This window comes from Caloenas nicobarica, chromosome 1 (assembly GCF_036013445.1).
Source record: "Caloenas nicobarica isolate bCalNic1 chromosome 1, bCalNic1.hap1, whole genome shotgun sequence".
Classification (NCBI taxonomy): Eukaryota; Metazoa; Chordata; class Aves; order Columbiformes; family Columbidae; genus Caloenas; species Caloenas nicobarica.
Genome location: NC_088245.1, coordinates 24,609,701 through 24,632,673, shown reverse-complemented (window position 1 = coordinate 24,632,673; position 22,973 = coordinate 24,609,701). Strand labels below are relative to the sequence as shown.

The window sequence follows — 22,973 nt, the reverse complement described above, 5'->3', positions numbered from 1 at the left end:
GATCAAATTACTTTATCGTCAGAAGTTTATTTTGGTCTGTGTAATACAATTGAAGTATTAATGAAAAAGTACATTTCTTTAAAACCAAGGAAATGGTATTAATCAGTAATTCAGTCAATTTCTTTAACTCCAGTTAACTTCGCCTACAAGTTACGGTTTTATGCCAGTAGGAATAGGTGTCGCTACTAAAAATTCATTTGCAGCAGCTTGATTGTCACTGCTATGCAAAAATGATGCCATTGCTGGAATCTGAGCAAAGTATTTTTTTGTGCGGATATGCTTACGTTTTATTCTGTTAATAAACACTGCTTCGTAAGCCTGAAAGGAAAAAAATCCAAATCTCATTAAATACAACAAAAATATCTAGCAATTTACATGCTGCTTCCTACTTTAGACAGTATAAATGCTGACCCTTTAATAAACTAAGCCAGATAATTTATTCATATATGATAGATAATGAAATATTTTGTAGTTCTATACTGCTACCTTATGGCCCAATAGTGAAAATTACTAACCACTCCTTGTGAAATATTAGTCATCTTTTAAAACGAGTAAAACTTCTGGCAATTTTTATCCATTCGAGATACAACTTAAGCGTTTATTTTCAGGTAAGAACATTTGTACTTACGTTTGAAAATTTTAAAAGGCAATGCTTAAATATCAACATTTGCAAGGTGACGACTACAGGAAATTTCCCTGATAAGAATCATAGTTATTATTTACAAATAATCATGGAAGCAGGCATTTTGCAGCATTTTAGTCAGGCTTTGCATTCCGTGATGACACTTACCTAAATTTTTAGGGATTAGCAGTAGTTCCAATGATGTAATAAAAAACCAGAATATTTAGTTGAAAAAACTCTTTGCTATTGCTATAGTCGTCATTATGAAAAATTGCTATTAAAGAAAGTGCTTGAGATGCCTTATTTTGCTTCAGTGGATGAAAAACAATGATTCAACTTAGGACATTCTGAGTGCTTAATTTTCCTTATTTCACAATTTTTTTTTTTTTTTTTTTTTTAAACAAAGCTTTGGCCATTACCAGTGAGGAAAGGTGACACCTTACTATAGCTGGTCCACTGTTATTTTTGTAGCAAAAGCTAAGTGAAAATACCTTATAATTTTAAGGTAGGCTTGCATGCCTCACCTGTTGTTCTTCTGGCCTAACTCTCACCTCCACTGAAGCTCTGGACCTAATCAGGTTAATGGCATCTCTCTGATTATGACATCCAGACTTATGAAGTTAAATCAGATAAGTGCATAATCAGAATCTTTGCCTGCCATAATGCTAGTAACATAAATTTATGGATGCAGAGAAGCATCTCTAGATTCAGACTGCCTGAACAACCTTGTTGACTGAAAGTGAGACAGATGAGTCAATACTGGAACTTCCAGCTTGCAATTGAGAAAAGAAGGGTAACAGCTGAAATTGTATTTGTGATGCACATATATTGTGTTAGAAATTAAATTAAGAACACTCTGAACAAAAGGACACTATACAGCAACGACCTCAGATCACTACTTACATAAACCAATGACCTAGAGGTGAAAGGCTTAATAATCCCTTACTAATTGCAAGACAAACACAGCTCACAGGATTCTCCCGTGCCTTAGAAAACTAAATAGTCTACCATATGATGTCCAGTGCAGTGAGATATTTACCAGACTACCATGTTTAGATATGGAATTTGGGGAGAGTGGTATAAAAATACACAGTTTCAATGACTTCTTTAACAAATTCTTAATTTTTTAAACTCAGAACAGCAATTATGTTTCTATTGCTTAATTGCAAACTATAAGATTACATTGTCGGGGTACTTAACTGACATCTATGTAAGAAAGTAAATTGAGACAAATTTTATTATCACAAATGGTTAAGTTCTAGACAAAGAGCCAACCTGTTATTTCATGAGAAATTTAAAAGGCCAGAAACTAATGAGGCTAGAGCATGTGCAAGAGCACAGGCACACCATTGTCATAGTATTTATGGTTAGTCTTTAGTATGTTTCTCATGCAGGCCAGCTCTTGCCTGACCTCAGCTGAAGGCAGAGCATAGGCAAGGGCCTCAAGATGCATCAGGGGAGGCTTACATTGGCTATTAGGAAAAAAATTATTCACTGAAGAGGTTGTCAGGCATTGGAATAGGCTGCCCAAGGAAATGGTTGAGTCACCATCCCTGGAGGCGTTTAAAAGATGTGTAAACGAGGTTCTTAGTTTAGACATTGTTTAGTGACGGTGCTAGGTTAATGGTTAGACTCAATGATCTTGACGATCTTTTCCAACCAAAATGATTCTATGTTTCTATTTATGATTCTTGGCACTAATCTCAGTAGGCGGTACGGAAAAGGCCACTTAGCTTCTTGCATTTTGGGAGGGAGAAGACAGAGTTCAGGTACATGGATGCGAGTTGTATCTGCTAGCTGCCCTCCGGACTACTGTGTGTTTTATTATATGTAATAGTACAGATGCAATCATTTATATAGTTGCAATGGGCCAATTTAAACATGGATGAGTGTAAGGACTAAATTTGGCCCAAATTCATTAGTCACAGGATTCTATTAAAGCATAACATAAATATTGTAAAACATTAAACCCATCAAATTTTACCTTCTGAAGGTCACACAGCTTAAGATGTTCATCTGCCTCATCTTTAGTGAGGAGAATAGTGTTCCACGGAGACCACTCATGCCGCTTATCCCATCTGACCATAACCAAATCATAGAGGTCACTGCAGGCACTGAGAGCTGATTGACAGCCCCATATATTCTCAATCATGTACTGCAGATCTTGATGCTGAAATGGAAAACAGGGTTAAGAAGGAAGAAGAATGTTTCATTCGACAACAAAAGCATTGTAACCATATAAGAATACAAATAAAGCTTTAAGTAAAACATTTTTCTATGCGTGTCACATCATCACTTGGTTAAAGAATGTCTAGACATACACATCTTCCTTTAGCATGGCGTGGCAATTACGAACTGCATTTTTTCTTCTATCATCTCTAAAATATTACATTCTTACTTTGATTGTCTCTGCCAATGGCAATTCATATCTTCCACTGACATCCTGATTGCTTAACTGCTCTTATAAAGCTTCTTAAATCTCATGGTTTTTGTCATGTTTAAGCCTGTTCACACCTTTCTGGTTAATAATAACAATTATCCATCTCTGTCATTACCAAGATGACTTCCCCATTTCATTCTCAGATTCAGAATTAATGGTATTCAATAAATGAGTTGTTACACTACTTAATTACTTGAAGTTTACATATAATCAGAATAATCTGGTCTGGAAAAATGTGGAAAATTATTATAAGAAAAGCTCCCACCTGTGACAGACCCCAAATCACTGCCTGCTTTGCTTTCTTCCCCTCACTCTCTTGTTGACAGAGTTTATTGTCCCCAAGATGCTGTTGCTCATTTTACCAAATGAGTTTATAAGATAAGTAGCTATTCTACAATACTAACAAAAAAATAATAGGAGGTCTGTTTATAAAAGTTCTCTAGTACAGAAAGGCCTTTCAATGTACTTTTAACTCACGTCTAAGGTTAATTTAGATTAGTCTTACTTTGTTTAATTTATTACTAGCCATCTGAAATCACTACTAAATCTTTATAAAGATAGTCAACACAGTCTTCTGAACGAAAGAAAAAAAAATGGGATGGCAGTTATCACTGAACTTTAGCAAGTTTTTCTGTCACACTCCATGAATTTTTCTCAGTATTAGTCATAGAAAATTCTTAGAAGATTTTTATCTACAGGAGTCTATAAACCACAGACTGTTAAATAGGTTTTCCTTGAAGCTAGCCATTTGAAGAAGACTCATTTCTCTAAAAAGAAATCTCACGTTAATTAATTAAATAATGATGTTTACATGTTACTTATTACATTTCTGACAAAGGATGAATGAAACTATACCAACACAGTGCTTTAGTGAAATGTAGGTTCATGTATTCTCATCCATCATGCTTCCAAAATCCAGAAGCCCATGTAAATTTTTGCCAGGGAGAATGTAAGATAAAAGCTGGGCTTAGAACCTCCACTGGTAATAAATCTGTGCCTACTGATTCCAAGAACACAGGACTGTCCTACAGCTGTTCTTAAAGCTAGTCCTATAGGGCCTTCTTTATTAGGTAGCACTAATTGGTGTCTTTTTCCAGTATTTCCTCCTTTTCTCAAAATTTCAAGTAACTTCTGTATCTTCTTCTCAGAAGTCAGATTTGCAAGCAGGCATATTAGCAAGTACTGCTATTTTTGTGCCAAGCTACACATCTGAAAAGTTAGCAGAACTTGAAAAAAATCTATACTGAGGCATATAAGGGTCCATATAAAACAGATCCATAATTTGACTCTTCCTTTTTCCTGGATTACAATTTTTTTTTTCTGCCTGAAAAACAGGCAAAAGCTTGTTCTATGTTAAAACTTCTCAGGTTATGAGGAAGAGTTTAATTTAAGAGACTTCTGCACTTTGTAAAGATAAGCATGCATTTTGCTGTGAAATTTTATAATCAATTCATATCAAATAATGCTTTCCCTCCTTTCCCCTGCCCCCAATTTGTCCTGTGCTCACAAGAAACAGGAACAGCCTTCAAGTACTGTCATCTGGCAACTGGGAGCAAGTATCATTGAATGCTCAGCAGGTGAGGCTGGGAAAGAAGGGCAGGCAGCAAATCCAATAAAGGAGTTAAGTGTATTTGTAACTTCAAATGAATACGACATTGCCATTAGGATGTTGCTCATCAAGAATAATAAAAGCCATAGTATGTACCATTGATTTTAAGGAGCATGGCATAGTTAAACCGTCTGAAAGAATGAAGGGCAGCCTCAGGAGTTGACATATTTGCTGAACTAGTTCTTTTTGATATGAGAAAGGTCTTTAGCTGCTGTAAGTAGAACTTACTGGAGGTACCATAACACTAACCAATGGCTTTTTGCCTTTTAAACCTTTGCAGCACTCATATAGGGGGTCAACCAAAACACCGTTCGAATCAGTACACAAGAGATCTGAAGAAAACACTTTTATCACAAAAGTCTTGCATCTATCCACAGACAATACAATCAGACCCAATAATGGTACTGCACTGGGCAACGAATGAAGCTGTAATAGCTGCTTGCAAAAGACTTTTAGTTGTGCCCAATTCATTTCTAGATGCCTCAGAGCTGTTTTCTGGATATAAGTGCAGAAGGGGACAGATGGTTGTTGGGAGGAGAAGGGGAAAAAAAACAAGTAGTTCAGAAAAAAATAATTTAAGGAAATGTTAGCAAAAAACCAAGAAAATTGGTGATTTAAGATACAAATATCTTGCTTAGATATTTAAAACTCTAAAGAAAAGATGTTTATATAGATGAAAACAACACAGTACCTAGAGATGTTGCAGTGGTACAACCACAAACAGAAATGTGAGGGCTTTTGGTGTCAGCAGTTAAGTAGCAGTCATGTTTCAGTGCATCAATGGCCACCAGCCATCACAAGTGACGTGATGTCAGAGAGGTCCAAAAGATTTTGGAGGATGTTTACATATTAAGATAAACAAAGTTGGACAGAGACAAAAAACCTTTCAGCTTAAGTGAAAATGAATGTAGGTTCTTTGATAGTATTTCTTAATACAGGTATGATAATTAAAGAATCCTGATCTTCCTTTTGGGAGCTGCCATTGGCAAAGTACTAAACCACAGCATGGCTTGTTTTAGTAGCAGTGGGATATTGATGACTGGTTTTTGTTTGCTTGGTTGTTGTTTCAGACATACTGAAAATAGAGTTCAAAAACTATTCTATGAAAGTTGATGCTGCAGAGATTTTTAATACTAAATCTCAGAAAGTTCAAATAAAACTCAGCTGTCCCATATTTTCAATAAATAACACTTTGCAGTTACCTCAGATTTAAAACTTGCCCAGTGGATATTGGATGTCAAATTCTTTTGTTGACAAAATAAGTAATAACAACTAAAAGAGAGAATTTGTTGAGGACAGAGGCAAGACGTTCTTTGAACTGAGTTGTTCCAGTAATGATTATTAAGAAATATCGGTCACTTAGTAATATTACAGAAGATTACAGATGTAATGATGGTAAAAAATTTAGAAAATTAAAATATTTAGTGAATCTCTCTCCTAATAAATGCGAGACAGTAAAACTTCCAACTATATAGATATTCTACTGACATAGAACAGGAAAGTCAAAACATCAGCTCCTTTACGTTTTTCCATCTGAGAACATAAAACAATTTAGTTGTATTATTAAAACAGCCCAAATAATGGGGTTTAAAATGTTTTACTAACATTATGTCTTGAACAATATTACAGTCACAAAAACATTAACTGTTGCTTTACAGATTATGTTAGTATCTTTAAGCAACAGGACTGCCATAGCAGAACCAGAAGAAGAATTTGGGTCATGTGGTTCTTTGACATCTACCTTCTTTTAATGTATAGCTTGTAACCACTTTTGAAAGAACTATACTTCAAGAGCTTAAGTGCTGCTTCTTTATGTGTGGAACATCCCACATCACAGGAAGAAGTTTTTGTAGCTTTTAGCCCAACTCTCAACCTGTCAACAACATACACAAAATAAAGGAAAAATTATAGTCAAAGCCATTGGTTTCCATTATTAACAATGCTCTTTCAGACAGTACCTGAACTAAGAAAACAATTTTAGCATCATCCTGATAATCAGCTTCAGACTTTCTGAGATTTTCTAGTAGAAGTTTGTACTTCAAATATGCATCTCGTTGCCGAGCCTCATTATCAAGCTTGCAACACAAGCGACATCTGCCAAAGGTGCAGGAATTAGCAGGAACAGGAAACTCAGTAGATGGTAAGTAACTTTCACAACTATGACAGAAGTTAACATTTTTATAAAGCTTTAAGGGATCTGGTGGAACCTAGAAGGTTAAAAAAAAAAAAAAAGTTAATTTACCACAATCTTTGTATTACTTGTGTGTCACCCTATCTCTGTTGGAATACATTTTACATATATTCATGCAAGTATTCCAATATGTAAAAGCTAGTAATATTTATTTTAAAATACCCAATAGTATGGTGGTTTTTTTAATAGAAGACCAAAAGCTATTGTATTTTCTTACTGTACTTGTTAAAATCAGCTATATAAATCAGTCAATTCACTTTTAAGCTACATGAAGATCCTAGACATTACACTCCAGTGCTCTTGCTGGTGCTTTTACATATGCAGATTGTCAGCCATTCTGGAAAGATGACAACAAAGAGAAGAAAGAAACTAATTCTTCAGCATTTAATTTTTCATATATAATCTGCCCTTTATGTCAAAGCTAAAACCCTGAGATTGACATACTAACATTTTGGCATAAGAATACAAAATCATCAGAGCCACGTGTCCAAAAAACAACATAGGCGAAGATAATAAACTAAACTTGCTAATTAACTCTTCATCCTCACATTGCTTCGTGAGTTCTGGAAAGACTATAACGTAGAGTGTGCAGAGGGCCCGAGTCTGTAATTGGGTAGTTAGAATAGTCTGGAAATCCAGCTACCTATTGTGGTCATCTGCCTTTTTCTGAAAGTACCCTGAGGATTGGGTCGCTTTGATTTTTATTGTCTACAGAAAGTTACAAGATCCAAATACAAATATAGGTGCAATTCAGCCTTCAACTCAAGGTACAGTTAACCGAAAGCTACAGAAGACAAAAGGTCTCCCATCTCCAGTCTCTCTTCTGACACATATAGGTAACTCTGTTCATAAACCTCATGTAAAATAACTGTTATTTAGTTTTAAATCTAAAATTTACTGATCCTCTATTTCTGAGATACCATCGACCACTATAAGAGGAATCCTTTTCTGACAGATGCAGAATACATGTTGCTGCCCAAAGCAGCAACATATGATAGTGAATCATGTTTCTAATTGTAATCTGTAGTCAGAAAAGAAAAACAATCACACAACTTGAGATGTCTATCACTTTCTCCACTTCCTAGCTATATCTTCTTCTCATGAAGTAGCAGCTGGTTGTGCAACAGAAGCTTGTAACAGCTCTTGCAAGCTCATTAGATGTCTTCCTTGCCAGACACATGGGATGCTGCGCCTTGTCCAGCGGAAAAAAAAGATAATTGCTTTTTCTATTTGTTCCCCATTTGCTATTACATTTTACCTCATGCTTCCTATATTAATATATAAACTTATTTATGTGAAGTCTGTGTACTTGCAACATTTAACTTCTTGAGGAACTCCTCCAGCAATTCTACAGCAAAATGTAAAATAGAAAAGCTTTCATCGTTTTCCATTTCCTTCTCCACCATCCTTAGTTCAATGACCACTGTGTCAGACTGTAAAATAGGAATAATACCTTAAGTATCTTAGCAACTTCAGGGTTAAACTTTGGAGTTTTAACATACTGAAGAAATAATGTACAAATTCTTTTCCTCAGCCCTTCTAAGTTGCATTCTTTCACCTCTCTCGACATAAGATCAACTTCCCTGTCAATTAATTCCAATATTTCCTGTGTTAATTTACATTCATGTTCCTGAAAGAAAACACAATGAAAAAGGAAAACAAGTTCCACAACAATAAGGTAGCAAACAAACAAAATAATTCTAATGAAAGCAAACTATGGATTCTGTGCCAATCATCATTCATACCTCTGTATGTTCAGGTAAGAACATGTTCATAGAAGGTTCTTAGTGTTTTAGGAAAACAACCTCCAAGAAAACTAATGTAAAGAACTACAAAACTGAGAATGCTTACAGATTCTACTTTTAGGGGCCTGTATATATACCAAAGCTGTGAGGAACTGTAAACCTGGAGGCTTTAAAAAATGCTAAGCAGAGGCATACAACACACGCAAAATTTTCAGTCTCCAAAAGCCCCAAGAAATATCTCCCTAAGAAGATCCCTTTGGCTTTGTGATAGGAGGTGTCATGTGTAAACACAGAAGACAGTTAAACAAACAAAAACCAACCAACCAAACAACACAAACAAACAAAACAAAACCCACACAAGAGGCATAAGACCAGGCAGCAGCATCCTATACTAGTTTGATGCCAACAGTATCATCCTGAAAGTACCTTGAAATGCATTCTTTTTATACATGAATAAATAAATAAAACATGTATGAAAGACTAAAAGAAATGCAAACAGCTTCTCATTCACTAGCAATACTGGCAGTAGCAGTGGGGGTGGGGAGTGAAAGGCAAAGAAAAAAAAAAGAAAATCAGGATTTACCACCCATAAAACTGGCAACCCAAGCCAACACAAAGATAAGGTTCAGAACAGACATTTCAAAGAACTAAAAAATAAAAAATATGAATAATCACTTACATCTCTGCCATGGTTTTCATCAAGTTGTTATAAATATTAAGATAAACTTTGTACTAAAATTGTATTGTATATTAATGTACCAAAAAGTCTAAAACCATGGGCTTAAAATTCTAAGACAACTTGAACAAAAATGTGCACATTGAAGTTAAATATGAATTTAGAGTGTATCTAGAATGTCAATTCCGCTCTCATGCCAGGTGGTACACAAGGCTTTCTCTTGCTGCCAGCTGATCATCCAGGCACCTGTCTGCCAGAAGCAGCATTGCTTATGTGTCAACATAAGTAAGTGACCGCATCTTTGGGAAGTACAGCTTCAAGCTAAACATAAATAGAAAAATAAAACATACCTTCACTGTAAGTCTGAGTATTCCCAGCACATCTATTCTCTCATCTTTTGGGATGTCATTCATGCTAATGCTGTTGTAGATTTCAAGTAGTTCTCTGGCACGGAGTATGTTCGGTGTATCCATTTCAGTGATTTTTCCATCATACGCTTTCCATCTCTTAGGTTGTGCACACTTCAGAAACAATTTGTATAACTCTGAGCTATTATAATCTGACCACCAGCTGAATAAGTGCATTATGTTACATCAAGTTTCACCAGAGCAAATAGGGACTTAACATTAATGCTTGACTAATACAAAAGGCTTATTCTATTGTCGATATTTATACACTACCTTTTCCACCAGAGTAAGTATTCAATTATACACTTTGTTTAAAGTTGCAGGTCATGAAAATTTTGACTTACAGTATATTAAAAGTAAATAATATTCTCCTACAGGGATATGCTCTGCTTCTTTAAAGCAAATTTACTGAACACAGTGCTAGAACATTTGTTCTGTATTTTATCTTGCAGTCATAAATCCCTCTAAACTACCAGTAAAAATCAATGGGACTGTTGACTGGGTAAAGATTGCAAATTTAAGGCCACAGAGCCTACTCAATACAAAATATCTCCAGGGAACTGTTCTACTTACCCTAGCTATACAGATGGATAGAAGGCATAGGCTTTGTTACAGCTAAGTCAAAGCATGAGTTTACAGCTTCTTGGACACTTCAGCTAGCTGCTGCTTTGCTAATGTGACCCATACCAGATGCCTACTACTTCAGTTGTCTCTTTGCACATCTTCAACTTTTATACATAGTGAGGAGTTACATGGTATGAGCTGCCCCACTCCGTTTGACAAGTCCGAGCATTCTCCTCTTTCTAGAGGACTGGTTTTGGCTGCAAACCACACTGTTCTATGGGGACTAGGTCACCCTGGAGGTAGGTATCTCAATCCAGTAGAAAGATGGTGTTCAAAACCTGCTCCTCATCATCACCTAACTCCACTCCCTTTCCTTAGTCATACATCGGGACAGCTACTTGGAACATCTTTCTGAGTATTAATTATTCCCTCTCACTGCATTTGGAATTCAAATGTTCACAAACACTGTGAACTTCACTTTGCAATCTCAGTGCAAGTTAACTACAGCAACACTTCATGCAGCATTCACATGCTGAGTAGCTTTCTGGACAAGATCCCAGCACTGATGTAATCATTATTTTGACCAAATACACAGGCTTGCTATGGTGATAAGTAATAAAAATACCAAGAATACTGGATAGTTAGAACAGACGTGATTAATAACAGCACAATCAAAATTGAGCTTTCCTTGCTTTAAAATAAACAAACTATAAAGTTAGGTAAGCAAAAGAAAGACAAAATAATTGATAAAAAGATTTAACACTGAATAATTGACATCTAGTAACATTATCAGTGGGGGTGGAATGCTAATTAAAGAAGGCATTGTTAATCACAGATCACAATTCAGAGCCAGAATTGATTAAGAAACGCAATAGCAAAACTAGACATTGGTAAAAAATAAAAAACTCAATTTCTTAGTGAAATCTTTGAACTTCTGCAAAACTAGAAAAAGGCAATTTTCTCCCTGTCATAAAAAAAGAAGCATTCTACTGTACTTTGTGACTTGGTTTCACTATCTTTGTACAGTGCTAAAAATTCTGAAACAAGCAAACAACAAAAAAACCCTCACCAAATTAGAAGCTATACAATGCTGCAAATCCTTTGCATGATAGACTGGCAAAAATCACCATCTACCACAGAGTAGATAACTCAGTACCTACATTTGATCCTCTTCAATGTAATCACTTATTATAAGACAGAAACATCATTTGATTATGGTAGGGAGAGTCAATGGGCAGAGTTTACCCTGGGAAATGGTTATTGAAACTGGGTTCTTCTGATAAATTTGCACAACTGCCATATGAGATAAGAGTCTTGGTATTCTACTCTGCAAAGTGACCGTTAACATAGACCAACTGTACTATGATAATGTTTAAATTATTAAAAGCAAGATAACATATCTAACTTCTGCAATTTTTTCTTACTACCTCATCATAACTGGAAGAAAGCAAGCAGTTATGCAGCTTTTTACTGGAAAAAATACAGAGGTCTCATCAAGATGAACATTCCAGTATTTCAGAAAGAATTCCAAGCTTTCTCATTTCAGGACTATTTCCATCTGTTCAAGATTGATGTGAGAAAACAAAAAATTCCAGATTTTTTTTGCCAGCTTTTTCTTGCCTTCTAGTCTGCTGGCACTGCTGTGGAATTTACAATAATCCTGTTATCTGTATTACTTCAGAGCACAAGACTACTATAACTGCACTCTGCTGCCAATGCATGAAAGCAGAAAAAAAGCACCTGAGGAGAGAAACACACCACCACAGACACAGAGAGAAAAAGGAGAAAAAGGTAAGAAGACTAAAAGAAAATCCATAGGATGGGTGCAGAAATAGCACAAAACATAAAAGGTATAAACTGAGCAATAGTTAATAATTACTCAAATTCCTTTAAGAAATTATGATTGCTGTATAAAAGCTTAATTAAATACTTCCTCTTCAAAACACAAATGCTGAAGAATGAGCTCAGTGTAAAAAAGAACGCCTAGAACGTAGTGCACACACAACCAGTAGAAACCACTGTAAAAGCACATATGCATGAGGAGGTACATGCCTAAAGCAGGAAAGAAGGGAATGAAAGTTTCCACAGAGAAGCAAGTTTCCTATCACATTGGCTATTGCAGCGAAATGAAATGCTTGTAGTCTTCAGATGTGAAAGGTGTTATTTCAATTTTAATTGACAAGTGTCCAGATTAACATTATCAGCTCAAAGTTCAAGAAATAACTGAATAAAGCAGTTATAATCTATCACTCCAATGATAAATTTCATAGTACAGTTTACAGTGTTTAAATCACATTGTTACTGTCATAACAAGCCATCCACTGAATTTTGAGATTTCCCCAATTTTTTTTTTTTTTTCAAGAAATGCTGGAATTGTTGCTTTCTTTACCTCTGAGTTAGGCTGCTACATATGTCAACAGTTTAGAACAAGAGTCAAAACCCTATAGCTGCCATGATAAAAACCCATGAAAATAAAAAGTTGCACTTCAGAAGCTCAGTAGATATTCAAACTAAAAAGAAACCAATCTCATTACTGAATAACATAATTTATAAATGTAAAATATTAATAAATAAATTAGTACTAAGTGCTTCAGAAACAAGTCCACCATTTGGAGAGAGCATCTCTTGTCTCTCGTGTGTCTCCTGAATCTCCAAACAACTATCACTAGGAATTCTGGTACTGAAGAACATTTTGCTTCTGATTGCAAAAAAAACTGTATCACTTGTAGAATAAATATTGGAAGTAAGCTATATAAGGTGGGACACTGGAAAGCAGTCCTTAAAGGAAAAATAGAGGTTCAGTTAAGAGAGAAACATATTTGCTTTAGACTGTTCCAGGCTTCTTTTTCTGAGAAGATAACAGAACAGATTGTAAAGGATAGAAGCAAATATTTAACATAGAAATGATTCAAGGTTTTGATATAATTCCTAAATACTTAGCTTTCTGGGTATTTTCAGTAAAGCAGTAATAGAGAATATAATCACATCATGGCAGTAAACTTGGTAACAGCTTCACCAACATTCCAAATAAGTAATTTGTTCATAATGAAGAAAAGTAATAGATGTTATCAAACCACTTTTTACAGTCCAGTTCCAATACGTAAGTAATAAAAAGAATGGAAAAAAAAAAGAAGTCTCTTTTGGTCCTTCAATCAGTCACAGAGCTAAAAAATTCTCAGCTTGGAAAAAGAAAAGCACCAAATTTTATTGACATGAACAACTAGATAGTTTGGATATTTATAACATTAGCATTCACATGATTAACAAAGCTAGAAAAGTTACTTTTGGCAAGTAGCCCGCAGATGCCTTTTCTGTTCCTGTACTTTTGTCCTCTTTATGTTCAGCCTAAAATTACATCACTGACCTTATCCAGAAAGTTGAGTATTGCTTTATGTTGATTCTCCTCATCTGCATTTAGTTTGTGTCTCCCAATGGAAGCAATCAGCTGTGCCTCTTCTTCCAGAAGTCCACACAATGCTGCTTTTCTTTCAGCTCCAGTAAAAGTTCTGTTAATCCGTTCAGTCTCCTCCTGCCTCCATACTACAGATATAAATGTTTTGAGTATTTTTACAAGATGTTTTCCAGTGAAATTTCTACTTTCATTTAAGAAATAACATAATCTTCAATATTCATTAAAAGTCACTTTCTGTGCTAGGGAATTGATTGTTATGCATACTTTCAATACAAGCAAAATGGCCCAGAAGTTAATGTAAGTTATACAGATGTTCTGTGAAAATGTGTGTGTGTACATCAATCCTAAACTGGCAATTCGTACTCCACACTCAAAACTGGGTTAGGAGAAAAAAAAGCTCTGTGTGAGAAAAATAATTTAGCTCCTGTGGAAATGTGTGATTAAATTATTTCTTCACAATTTTGCACCTAAAATAACTAAACTCACTGTTTGAGTGTCAAACAGCTCCAAAAGGTATGAGCAATAGGAACTTATAAACAATTGCTCATCAAAGTCACAAGAAAAGATACCATGGAGATGATCTCAACCGATTAAGGACAGCATCTTACTGTGGTACCACCAGTACTCAGTGCTGAGAGTATCACTGCTTCTCCCTGCACAAATGAGTAAAACCTAAAGAAGCTTGAAGTCCTCCAAAACTGAGATAAAATTTGATTGGCAGTTGCATTTAGTACTTCAGGTGTTACACCAAATATTTCAGTGGTATCACCTTTTTCCATCCAAGGCAGAAGGATGCACATTAATAATTAGACAGTCTTTGCTTTACTTTCCCTTTCTTTTTCTCCAACAGAACCCTCCAAGCAGAAGGAAGTGGCGCGACAGCAGCACAAGTGTAAGAATCTGCCCTTCTGACTTCTACGGTCAAACTACCAAACCACAGGTACCCACTGCACTTAGACTACTTCATGACAGAAACATACAGATGGATACATATGTTTCTCTCATGCTTTATTTTGTAGGACCCATTTCTTGACTATAACTGCTGATACACAGACTACATGCCTTTACAGAAATCTGCTAGTAAAATCAATTTGTGTTTACTGGATAGATAGTATTTTCCTTTTCATACATCGTAACAATTCCTGGCATCTCTGAAGAGTCTGTTCCATTCCAAATACCTCTGGAGTTCTGTAGGGAATTTCCAAAACTTCAACATTCCTGAATAATATCTCAAAGTGTTGCTATTGTTCCAGAACAGTTATGCAAAAGCAAAACCCAGCGTAAAAGAAAACAATTCAATATGTGATGCACACTTAGTGAAAAATCCTATAACATCCTGTATCAGGTAAGATTAGAGGCAGGAGGAGGGAAAGGAGTAAGGTTTATTTTCTGCCTGTGGCTTCCTTATCTACAATACCTTATGTTTTCCGTTTTAAAATATTTCAATTCATTTCCTTAAGGCTGTCCAAGCTTTGGTATTAATGTGACAGCTGTCTAACAAGTTCTGAGTAGCCAAAGATATATTTTTAAATAAAGCCATTTCAGTAAACAAAAGCACTGTATAGAATTAATTGACATGAAACTTTATATGCCTGAAGGGGGCAGCAACTTCAAAGGTAGAGCTAATAAACACAGTAAGCAATTTTGTAATTACAGAAATGAAGAAGCTGCCAGTTATCATCAATACTCACCTCCTGACTCACCACATATATGTAACCAAGTTAAAAACATTCCTCTTAGATTATCTGTTCTACAGGCAGAGTTTTTACTCATTACAGTTTTTATTCCAGTTTTCATAAAACAAAGTAGTTAATACTTTTTAAATAAATAATGAGTGTGTCTATATGCAGACAGATTGAATATATAGATACATCTCATTTCCCCCATACAGTCAACAGGCAAGTTTTTGTACTAACAGGAACTGCTTGCACTGGCTGACTCTGTAATAGGATCCCCCTGTTGTGATCAGCAGCAATAACCTTCACAGATCTCTGGAGGACAATAGTCTCATTCTATTACTGTCACAATGATTTAGCTTGTGTAGACTGTTGACACTACAAGAATGTAAAAGTAGTTTCACATGCAGGTAGGAAAAAAAACTTCCTAGAATCACTAAGCTCTATTAAAATAAAGAGCATGACTGCAAGTCTCCACATAGAGGAGCAACTAGTCAACCATGGTAAACAAAAACAAAACAAAAAATATTTACACCAGACAACTATTTTTAGCAAAATCTTAAAAAGACATTTCAAATACTGGAGTTTGCTCTATTCCAGTTTTGAAATGGCACATGCCTTTTCAGGTTGCCTGGATATTAAATTCCTGAACATGCATAGCTGCAGGTTTTATTATTTGTGAAGCAAATGACATTAAAATAAGCAAAAGAGACAATTATATAACTGTAAGTTTAAATCTAAAAATATTGGGAATATCAGCGCTCATTCACAGCTTTAACTCAGCTTTATTGATTCTATTGCAAATAAAGACTATTTGAGCCTAAATAAAAAAATAAGTGGATCTTACATTTGATAGTACATTAGCTAGGAAGCAGTTTTTTAAATAAAATATTGCAGGAAATCAGATACCAAATACTAGCACTTGCCATAAGTGGAGAGGAAAAAATGATTATTTGAGTACCTGGGCTTTTGATTACCTAGTCAGACACACCTTTAAAAGGGCTGATTCTTGTGAAGTGAAAACCTAATTATCTATGAAGAAAAAGGGGGCACTGGAAACAACTTCTAGCAAACCACAAATCTCATGAAGATACTATTCCCAAAATTCTACAGTTTAAGACCAGTAATAATTTTTACATTTGTCACGAACAGTAATATTTATAAATCATGTATAAATTCAGACCAAGTGATTTGTTTAATGCCACACAAAGCACAACAGCATTAAAAGATTAGCATATAACTTGGGAATTCTTGAATCATGATCCTAAGCTCTATGAATAACACACTGCCAAATTTCTGCTCAGTTTACCTCAGAAGAAATAACTGAAATATTTTAAGGTAGGTCAGGTGGACAAGTAAGACTATCAGGACGCTCTGTAGGACTCCTAACAGATTTTTAAATTTTGACAACACAGCTTTGTGAAACACAGAATAAACAAGAATGGAGAAAAAGTGTTAGTAGAAGATGACTAGGACAAGAGGAATAACCTCAGTCATATATTGTAAAATCTGGGCAAAAATTTTATCCATTATAAAGAAGTCTGTATTATAATAAATGACATATGATGGATCTTAATACCAATTTCTTCATGGCATTCTTTTCAGCATCTTAAATGTAAAATAAAAAGATTAAAGTAACTCTGATTAAAAAAAAAACAGTTCCTGTTCCTCTAACTGACCTTAATATTAGAGATGAATGGGAAAGGAGGCCTGTTTCTAGTGGAGTGCCTCAAGGGTCAGTTCTGGGACCAATACTATTCAATATATTCATCAATGACTTGGATGAGGGAATTGAGTGTACTATCAGCAAGTTTGCTGATGACACCAAGCTGGGAGGAGTGGCTGACACGCCAGAGGGCTGTGCTGCCATCCAGCGAGATCTGGACAGGCTAGAGAGTTGGGCAGGGAAACATTTAATGAAATATAACAAGGGAAAATGTAGAGTCTTACATCTGGGCAGGAACAACCCCAGGTTCCAGTACAGGTTGAGGAATGACCTATTAGAGAGCAGTGTAGGGGAAAGGGACCTGGGGGTCCTGGTGGACAGCAGGATGACCATGAGCCGGCACTGTGCCCTTGTGGCCAAGAAGGCCAATGGCATCCTGGGGTGTATTAGAAGGGGGGTGGTTAGTAGGTCCAGAGAGGTTCTCCTTCCCCTCTACTCTGCCCTGGTGAGACCTCATCTGGAATATTGTGTCCAGTTCTGGGCCCCTCAGTTCAAGAAGGACAGGGAACTGCTGGAGAGAGTCCAGCGCAGGGCCACAAAGATGATTAAGGGAGTGGAGCATCTCCCTTATGAGGAAAGGCTGAGGGAGCTGGGTCCCTTGAGCTTGGAGAAGAGGAGACTGAGGGGTGACCTCATTAATGTTTATAAATATGTAAAGGGTGAGTGTCAGGAAGATGGAGCCAGGCTCTTCTCGGTGACAACCAACAGTAAGACAAGGGGTAATGGGTTCAAGCTGGAACACAAGAGCTTCCACTTAAATGTGAGAAGAAACTTCTTCTCAGTGAGGGTGACGGAACACTGGAACAGGCTGCCCAGGGGGGTTGTGGAGTCTTCTTCTCTGGAGACATTCAAAACCCGCCTGGACGCCTTCCTGTGTAACCTCACCTAGGTGTTCCTGCTCTGGCAGGGGGATTGGACTAGGTGATCTTTCGAGGTCCCTTCCAATCCCTAACATTCTGCGATTCTGTGAAAAAAGAATAATAAAACTGCCAAATAGCACTATTCTACAAGCTGATTATTTTCTAAAAAAGATGTACTGGTTTTGGCTAGGATAGAGTTCACTGTCTTCATAGCAGCTTACATGGTGCTATGCTATGGATGTTGATAACACAGAGATGTTTTAATTATTGCTGAACAGTGCTGACACAGCGCCAAGGCCTTTTTTTGTGCCTCTAGTGATATATGAAAGTCAAATAATTATTTAAAAATGAAAGAAATTCCAGTAAAACAAACAAACAATCAAACAAGGATGTTATCTGAAGAAACGTAAAAAACTTCAGTTTGTTTTAAACAAACTGTATTATTTTGCAGATTTAAGAGTGCCCCTTTAGGAAAAACTTACGTTCTAAAGCATGGTACAGTAGCTCAAAGTCTTCTTTTGTTTTAGGGTTCAGTCTTCGGTCATTCTCCCTTCTCAGTTTTTTTTCTTTCTCTTTTTTTTTCTGTAACTCTTCTTGTGCCTCCCATGCCAGCCTTAACCTCTTTTTTTCCCTCAGCTTTTGTACTATATTCATAGCATGCCAGCGACGGAAATATTTCTGTAATACTATTACCTATACGTGATACAACACCAAAGAATCGTGAGTTTAAAACGAAACAGTATAACATTTTGTTCTTAACTGTTATTTTTTTTTCTAGCTACTTAACTATAGTTTCTAAGATTTGTATTGTACTCAAAATAATTTAAATGCTACAAAACCAGTCTAAACACTAGTATGCTTGCTTATTTAGGTACTGCAGGAGTTTAACCAGTGAGTACAGTGTAGAAACTAATTCGAATAATCAAGTTAAAACATAGATGCAACATAAAATGTAACTACAAAATCCACCTCCCCTTAAAAAAGGTCTTTTGCAATGTATTGTTTTTATTGTTTTCTCTCCAGCTTTGTAGGCAGAGGTCCTCGTCTTCCTATCAATTTATAAATTGTTTAGATTGGGAATTTTAGACACATATTTGCAAAATTTCTTCTACATTTCTAGATAGAAAAATCAACACGTACACAGAAGATCAACCGCAATTTCTTTGTAAACAAACGAGGGATGTTACCAGTGCTGTTATGACAGAACTTAAAAAAGAAAATTATAAAATCCACCTTCCCAAGGTGTGGCTACTGAAGACATGGGAAATGCCTGTAGTGTGCGAAGGGAGGACAATGCACAAGCTCAAGCTCCTGCCAGCGGGGTCAGCACTCGCACCACAAGCAGTTTTGCCAGGTCAATACCGGGAGCTAACAAGCCTTGCTCAGCACTGAAGGCTGTCAAGCACAAACACACACTAATACAGTTACACTGTCTCTAGAGATATCCTAACCTAACATTTCTCCTGAATATTTCTTCAGCGAATATTCCAATATGGAACTACACTGCACTGTGCAAATCCATCAACTGGAACCAACACCACGCTAATGTCTCTCTACTGTGCATTAAAGATTACCTATGGATACATTACAGATTTCAGTAAATGGCACTAATGATCACAGTAAAGCATATTGGTAGTCCTGAGGAAACAGTTACCTATTCGAGTTCCACTTCTACAAGATGCTTATTGCCATGAGCTGATGCTGACCAAATAAGTTCTAACAGAAAACTTCTACCCAGAAGATTTCGACATACCTTGTCAACCATGACAATACCATTATCGTACTTACACACTTGGGGAATCAACTGTTCCTCCACTTAATTAGATTCAGTCTGTCTATTTTAAGCCATCAATTTAATAACTGGAGCATTTACAAAGCAGTGCCCCACCTAACATGCTGCTGGGTGTACTTAATTTAAATGTGCAGCCACTGTATACATGGTTTTCAAAAAGCAATTTGGAATGCATAAATGGCATGCTCTGCACAAGGAATATACAGAATCTATCACTGGAATCACCTGCATGAGACAAATCAGCGCACTAGAAAACCCCACAGACCCATCACATGTGTTTGAACAGAGGGGTTCTACCTCAATGCCAAAGCAGGTTGATGAACACAATCCAAACAGGAACAGTTTGCCAAAGGTAACCTACCAAGTCTGTCAAAACAAACAAACAGCCCCAGAAAACACAAAATCCAAAAGCTGAATGCAGGTGTCCAAATCCTAACCCAGTACTCCATGCATCTGAGGTCATACATTGAGCGTATAGCTCAGGTCCTTCCAAAGACATCATGAGAACGCCATACAGACGAGCCTGTTTTAATCCTCAGTGCTCTATATGGAAGCTTAACTGTCACTGTAAGATGCAAACCAGTACATTGAGAATTCTAAAGAAATCACAAAGTCTCAAATGTCACTAAAAACATAGAGTAAACACACACTTCCCCCATACCTAGAAGATTACAAAATGTGAAGATTAAGCAGACGTTTTGCAGTTCACTTTTAAATACCCTCTTTGAACACTTATTAAATATTCAGATAACCTTCATAATACTTTGCTTTACAGATAGTTTCAAACAGGTAAGAACTTACTGCTTCCAGTCTACGTTCATGATATTCGTCCGCTGTAAGATACTTTCCAGGACTTATTATTTTGTCAGTCACGACTGACACATACAGGCCAACTTTAGTCATCTGTGTTGATGTTGTATTGTTTGTTTGTTGTGGCTTATTTTTTTCAAAAACAGTCTGGGGAAAAAAATGCATGTCAGATTATTACAAAATACACAGAGATTTGTCTCATTACAGTAAGTGGCAAAATTAGCTATTTGTAACAAAAATCACAAGACTAATGATATTCATCCACTAAATACTTTCAATCGCACACTTACTTCTGATCTACTTCCTCATTCCTATTGGAAATAATTGTGTCAACATTCTATTTCATTTGGCAAAACCAACATTCTAAAAAGACGCTACAAAGCCATTACCTGTGTTTCTCTACAAAATAACTGAATTCCTTTGTCAAGCCGTTTTTTGGGTATCGTTTGTGATCCTGCATTATGAAATTCCACTCCTGTCATCCTGTTCTTAAATCCACCCAGAAATGGTTTTTGATAGGTAGGTCTCTCAATTTTTACAACTACATCTTGGAATGAATCAGAATCTGTTAAAATGGAAGTTTCAATATAGAAAAAATGTTTCATTTAATAACAGACCGAGATTATAGCACAATTATATATCGATACAGGCGTTAAAAACAGCATTTACCTGTTTGTACTCTAACAGTTATAACATCAGGCATGTGGTAATCCTCTTGAACTGCTTTCCCAGGAAAATGTTCCTGATCAAGACACAACTTCTCAGACTGGATAGTTTCATCAAGGTTAGCCCTAGTGCTCCTAAGAGTTTCATTGTCCTCAGTCGCGCTTCCTAAAAATAAAACCAAAATTAACTCCTGATCAGCTTCTCAAAACAAACAGATAAATAATTATTTCAAGTTTACCCTGAGATGATTTTATTGAAACACTGCAACACAGAAACATCATAGATTTTCAAGCTGAAAAGACAGTCTACTTGAAAGTTGAAACAGCATTATCATATACTTTTTAAAGGGATATCTAACATAGTACTGTCACCACATAAAGTCACTCACATTACCATTTTTAAAAAGTTACAGTAAGTGTGTTTATTTTCAAATGCATAATTGCAAATCAAAGTTATCCATTTGTACAGTGAATTTTCACTGAAAAATCTTACCTTAACCTGCCCTAATTTAGACCCGATCTAAGCATACAATGGCTGAATCATTGTTGTCTTTCACGCAATACTTAACACTGTGGTGTTTATTTAAAGACTATATTCTGAACCAGACCTACTTAACTCAAAGCTCCAGAAATCTCTTCTTTTTGATTTAGAGATAAGACTCTATCTGGCTTTGGCGCAGAGCCCTTCCCAGGCTACAATCGCCAGCTACCCACAGTGAAAGTGTCCGAGCGCAGCCCAGCAAGAAGGCAGCGGTCAGCAGGTCCGTACTCTGAAGGGTCACTCACTGCGCTCACCTGCTGAATGGGATGTGCCGCCTCCCACTCTGAAAACTTAAGAAAACGGGGCACTGAATTGGGAAGAGGAAGTAACATAGGACACCTAGAATGCAGGAGATGGTGGAGTGTTTTGGGGACTGCAGAGGAAAGGCATGGATAACGGAAGGGTGGTGGGTAAGTTACAGGGGAATCTAAGAGAGGTAAAATAGTAAGATGATTGCTATGTTCTAGTCTAAACTTTTAGTAGCTCATGTACTCACACAAATGTTTTGCAAATGTGTGCACAAAGTACATATACATACACACGTTTCTGGAAATGAAGATCACCCTATAAAATGCCATATTAGTCTATAAATTGCTACTGCAACTTGACATAAAGAATACATTCCTCACCTTTACAAGCATGTTTTAGATGAGAATTTGACAAGTCACTTCAAGACCAAAAACCAGCAAACACGAACAGAATGAGGGTGTGTGGCATGCAAGAAGCCATAACCAAGTTGAAGAAAAAGAAATCTCTTAAAAGCCCTCATGTTCACCATTTTAATAACATTTTTACCTGTTACTACCCCACTTGCTGTATTCTCTGATAGTACTGAGTTTTGAGATGTTTCTTCTTCCCTTTCTGAATTTCTTACTTCGGGTAAAGTAGAATAGTTCTCATTGGTAACTGGAGATGTGCTCTCAAATGATGCTCTGAATGGGGCATCTGGCTCAAACACATCTTGTTTGTTATTTCCGATCACTTCTGGGTTGCCTGGCCCTTCTCCAAGTCGTCCCTGCTGTGCTACCCTTGACTGTTCCCGTTCCTTCAGAGCTGCCTGCTGCTCGCTGCCCTCCTCCGACTGTGCAGTGCCTGCAGCTCCTGAAAGCAGAGGCTCCTCTGCCGGGTGCCCGTTCTCCGCCTCTCCGCCTGCTCTTTCTGAGGATGCAGATGGTTGCTCTGCACCTGACCCTTGCGTTCCAACAACTTGAAAGCAACTATCCGATGTATCTTCCAT

The 22,973-nt window shown here is 36.6% G+C and overlaps 1 protein-coding gene across 1 annotated transcript; it reads right to left on the bottom strand.

Moving 5' to 3' along the window:
• Positions 1–108: 108 nt before the first annotated feature.
• IQUB (IQ motif and ubiquitin domain containing) lies at positions 109–22,973 on the bottom strand. The gene is made up of 11 exons (XM_065648722.1): positions 22,532–22,973; positions 21,200–21,361; positions 20,920–21,095; positions 20,522–20,677; positions 18,411–18,621; positions 13,619–13,794; positions 9,634–9,804; positions 8,316–8,492; positions 6,630–6,878; positions 2,607–2,792; positions 109–318 (listed from the first exon to the last, which is right to left on the bottom strand). The coding sequence occupies exons 1-11, from the start codon at positions 22,971–22,973 to the stop codon at positions 151–153; spliced, it is 2,274 nt and encodes a 757-aa protein (XP_065504794.1). The 3' UTR covers positions 109–150.

Coding starts and splice junctions, on each gene's coding strand:
- IQUB (XM_065648722.1), bottom strand. CDS start 22,973: ATGGAAGATACATCGGATAGTTGCTTTCAAGTTGTTGGAACGCAAGGG. Junction 8,493..9,633: donor TACTCAGACTTACAGTGAAG/GTATGTTTTATT, acceptor GTTTTCTTTCAG/GAACATGAATGTAAATTAAC. Junction 2,793..6,629: donor AAATTGTTTTCTTAGTTCAG/GTACTGTCTGAA, acceptor TTTCCATTTCAG/CATCAAGATCTGCAGTACAT.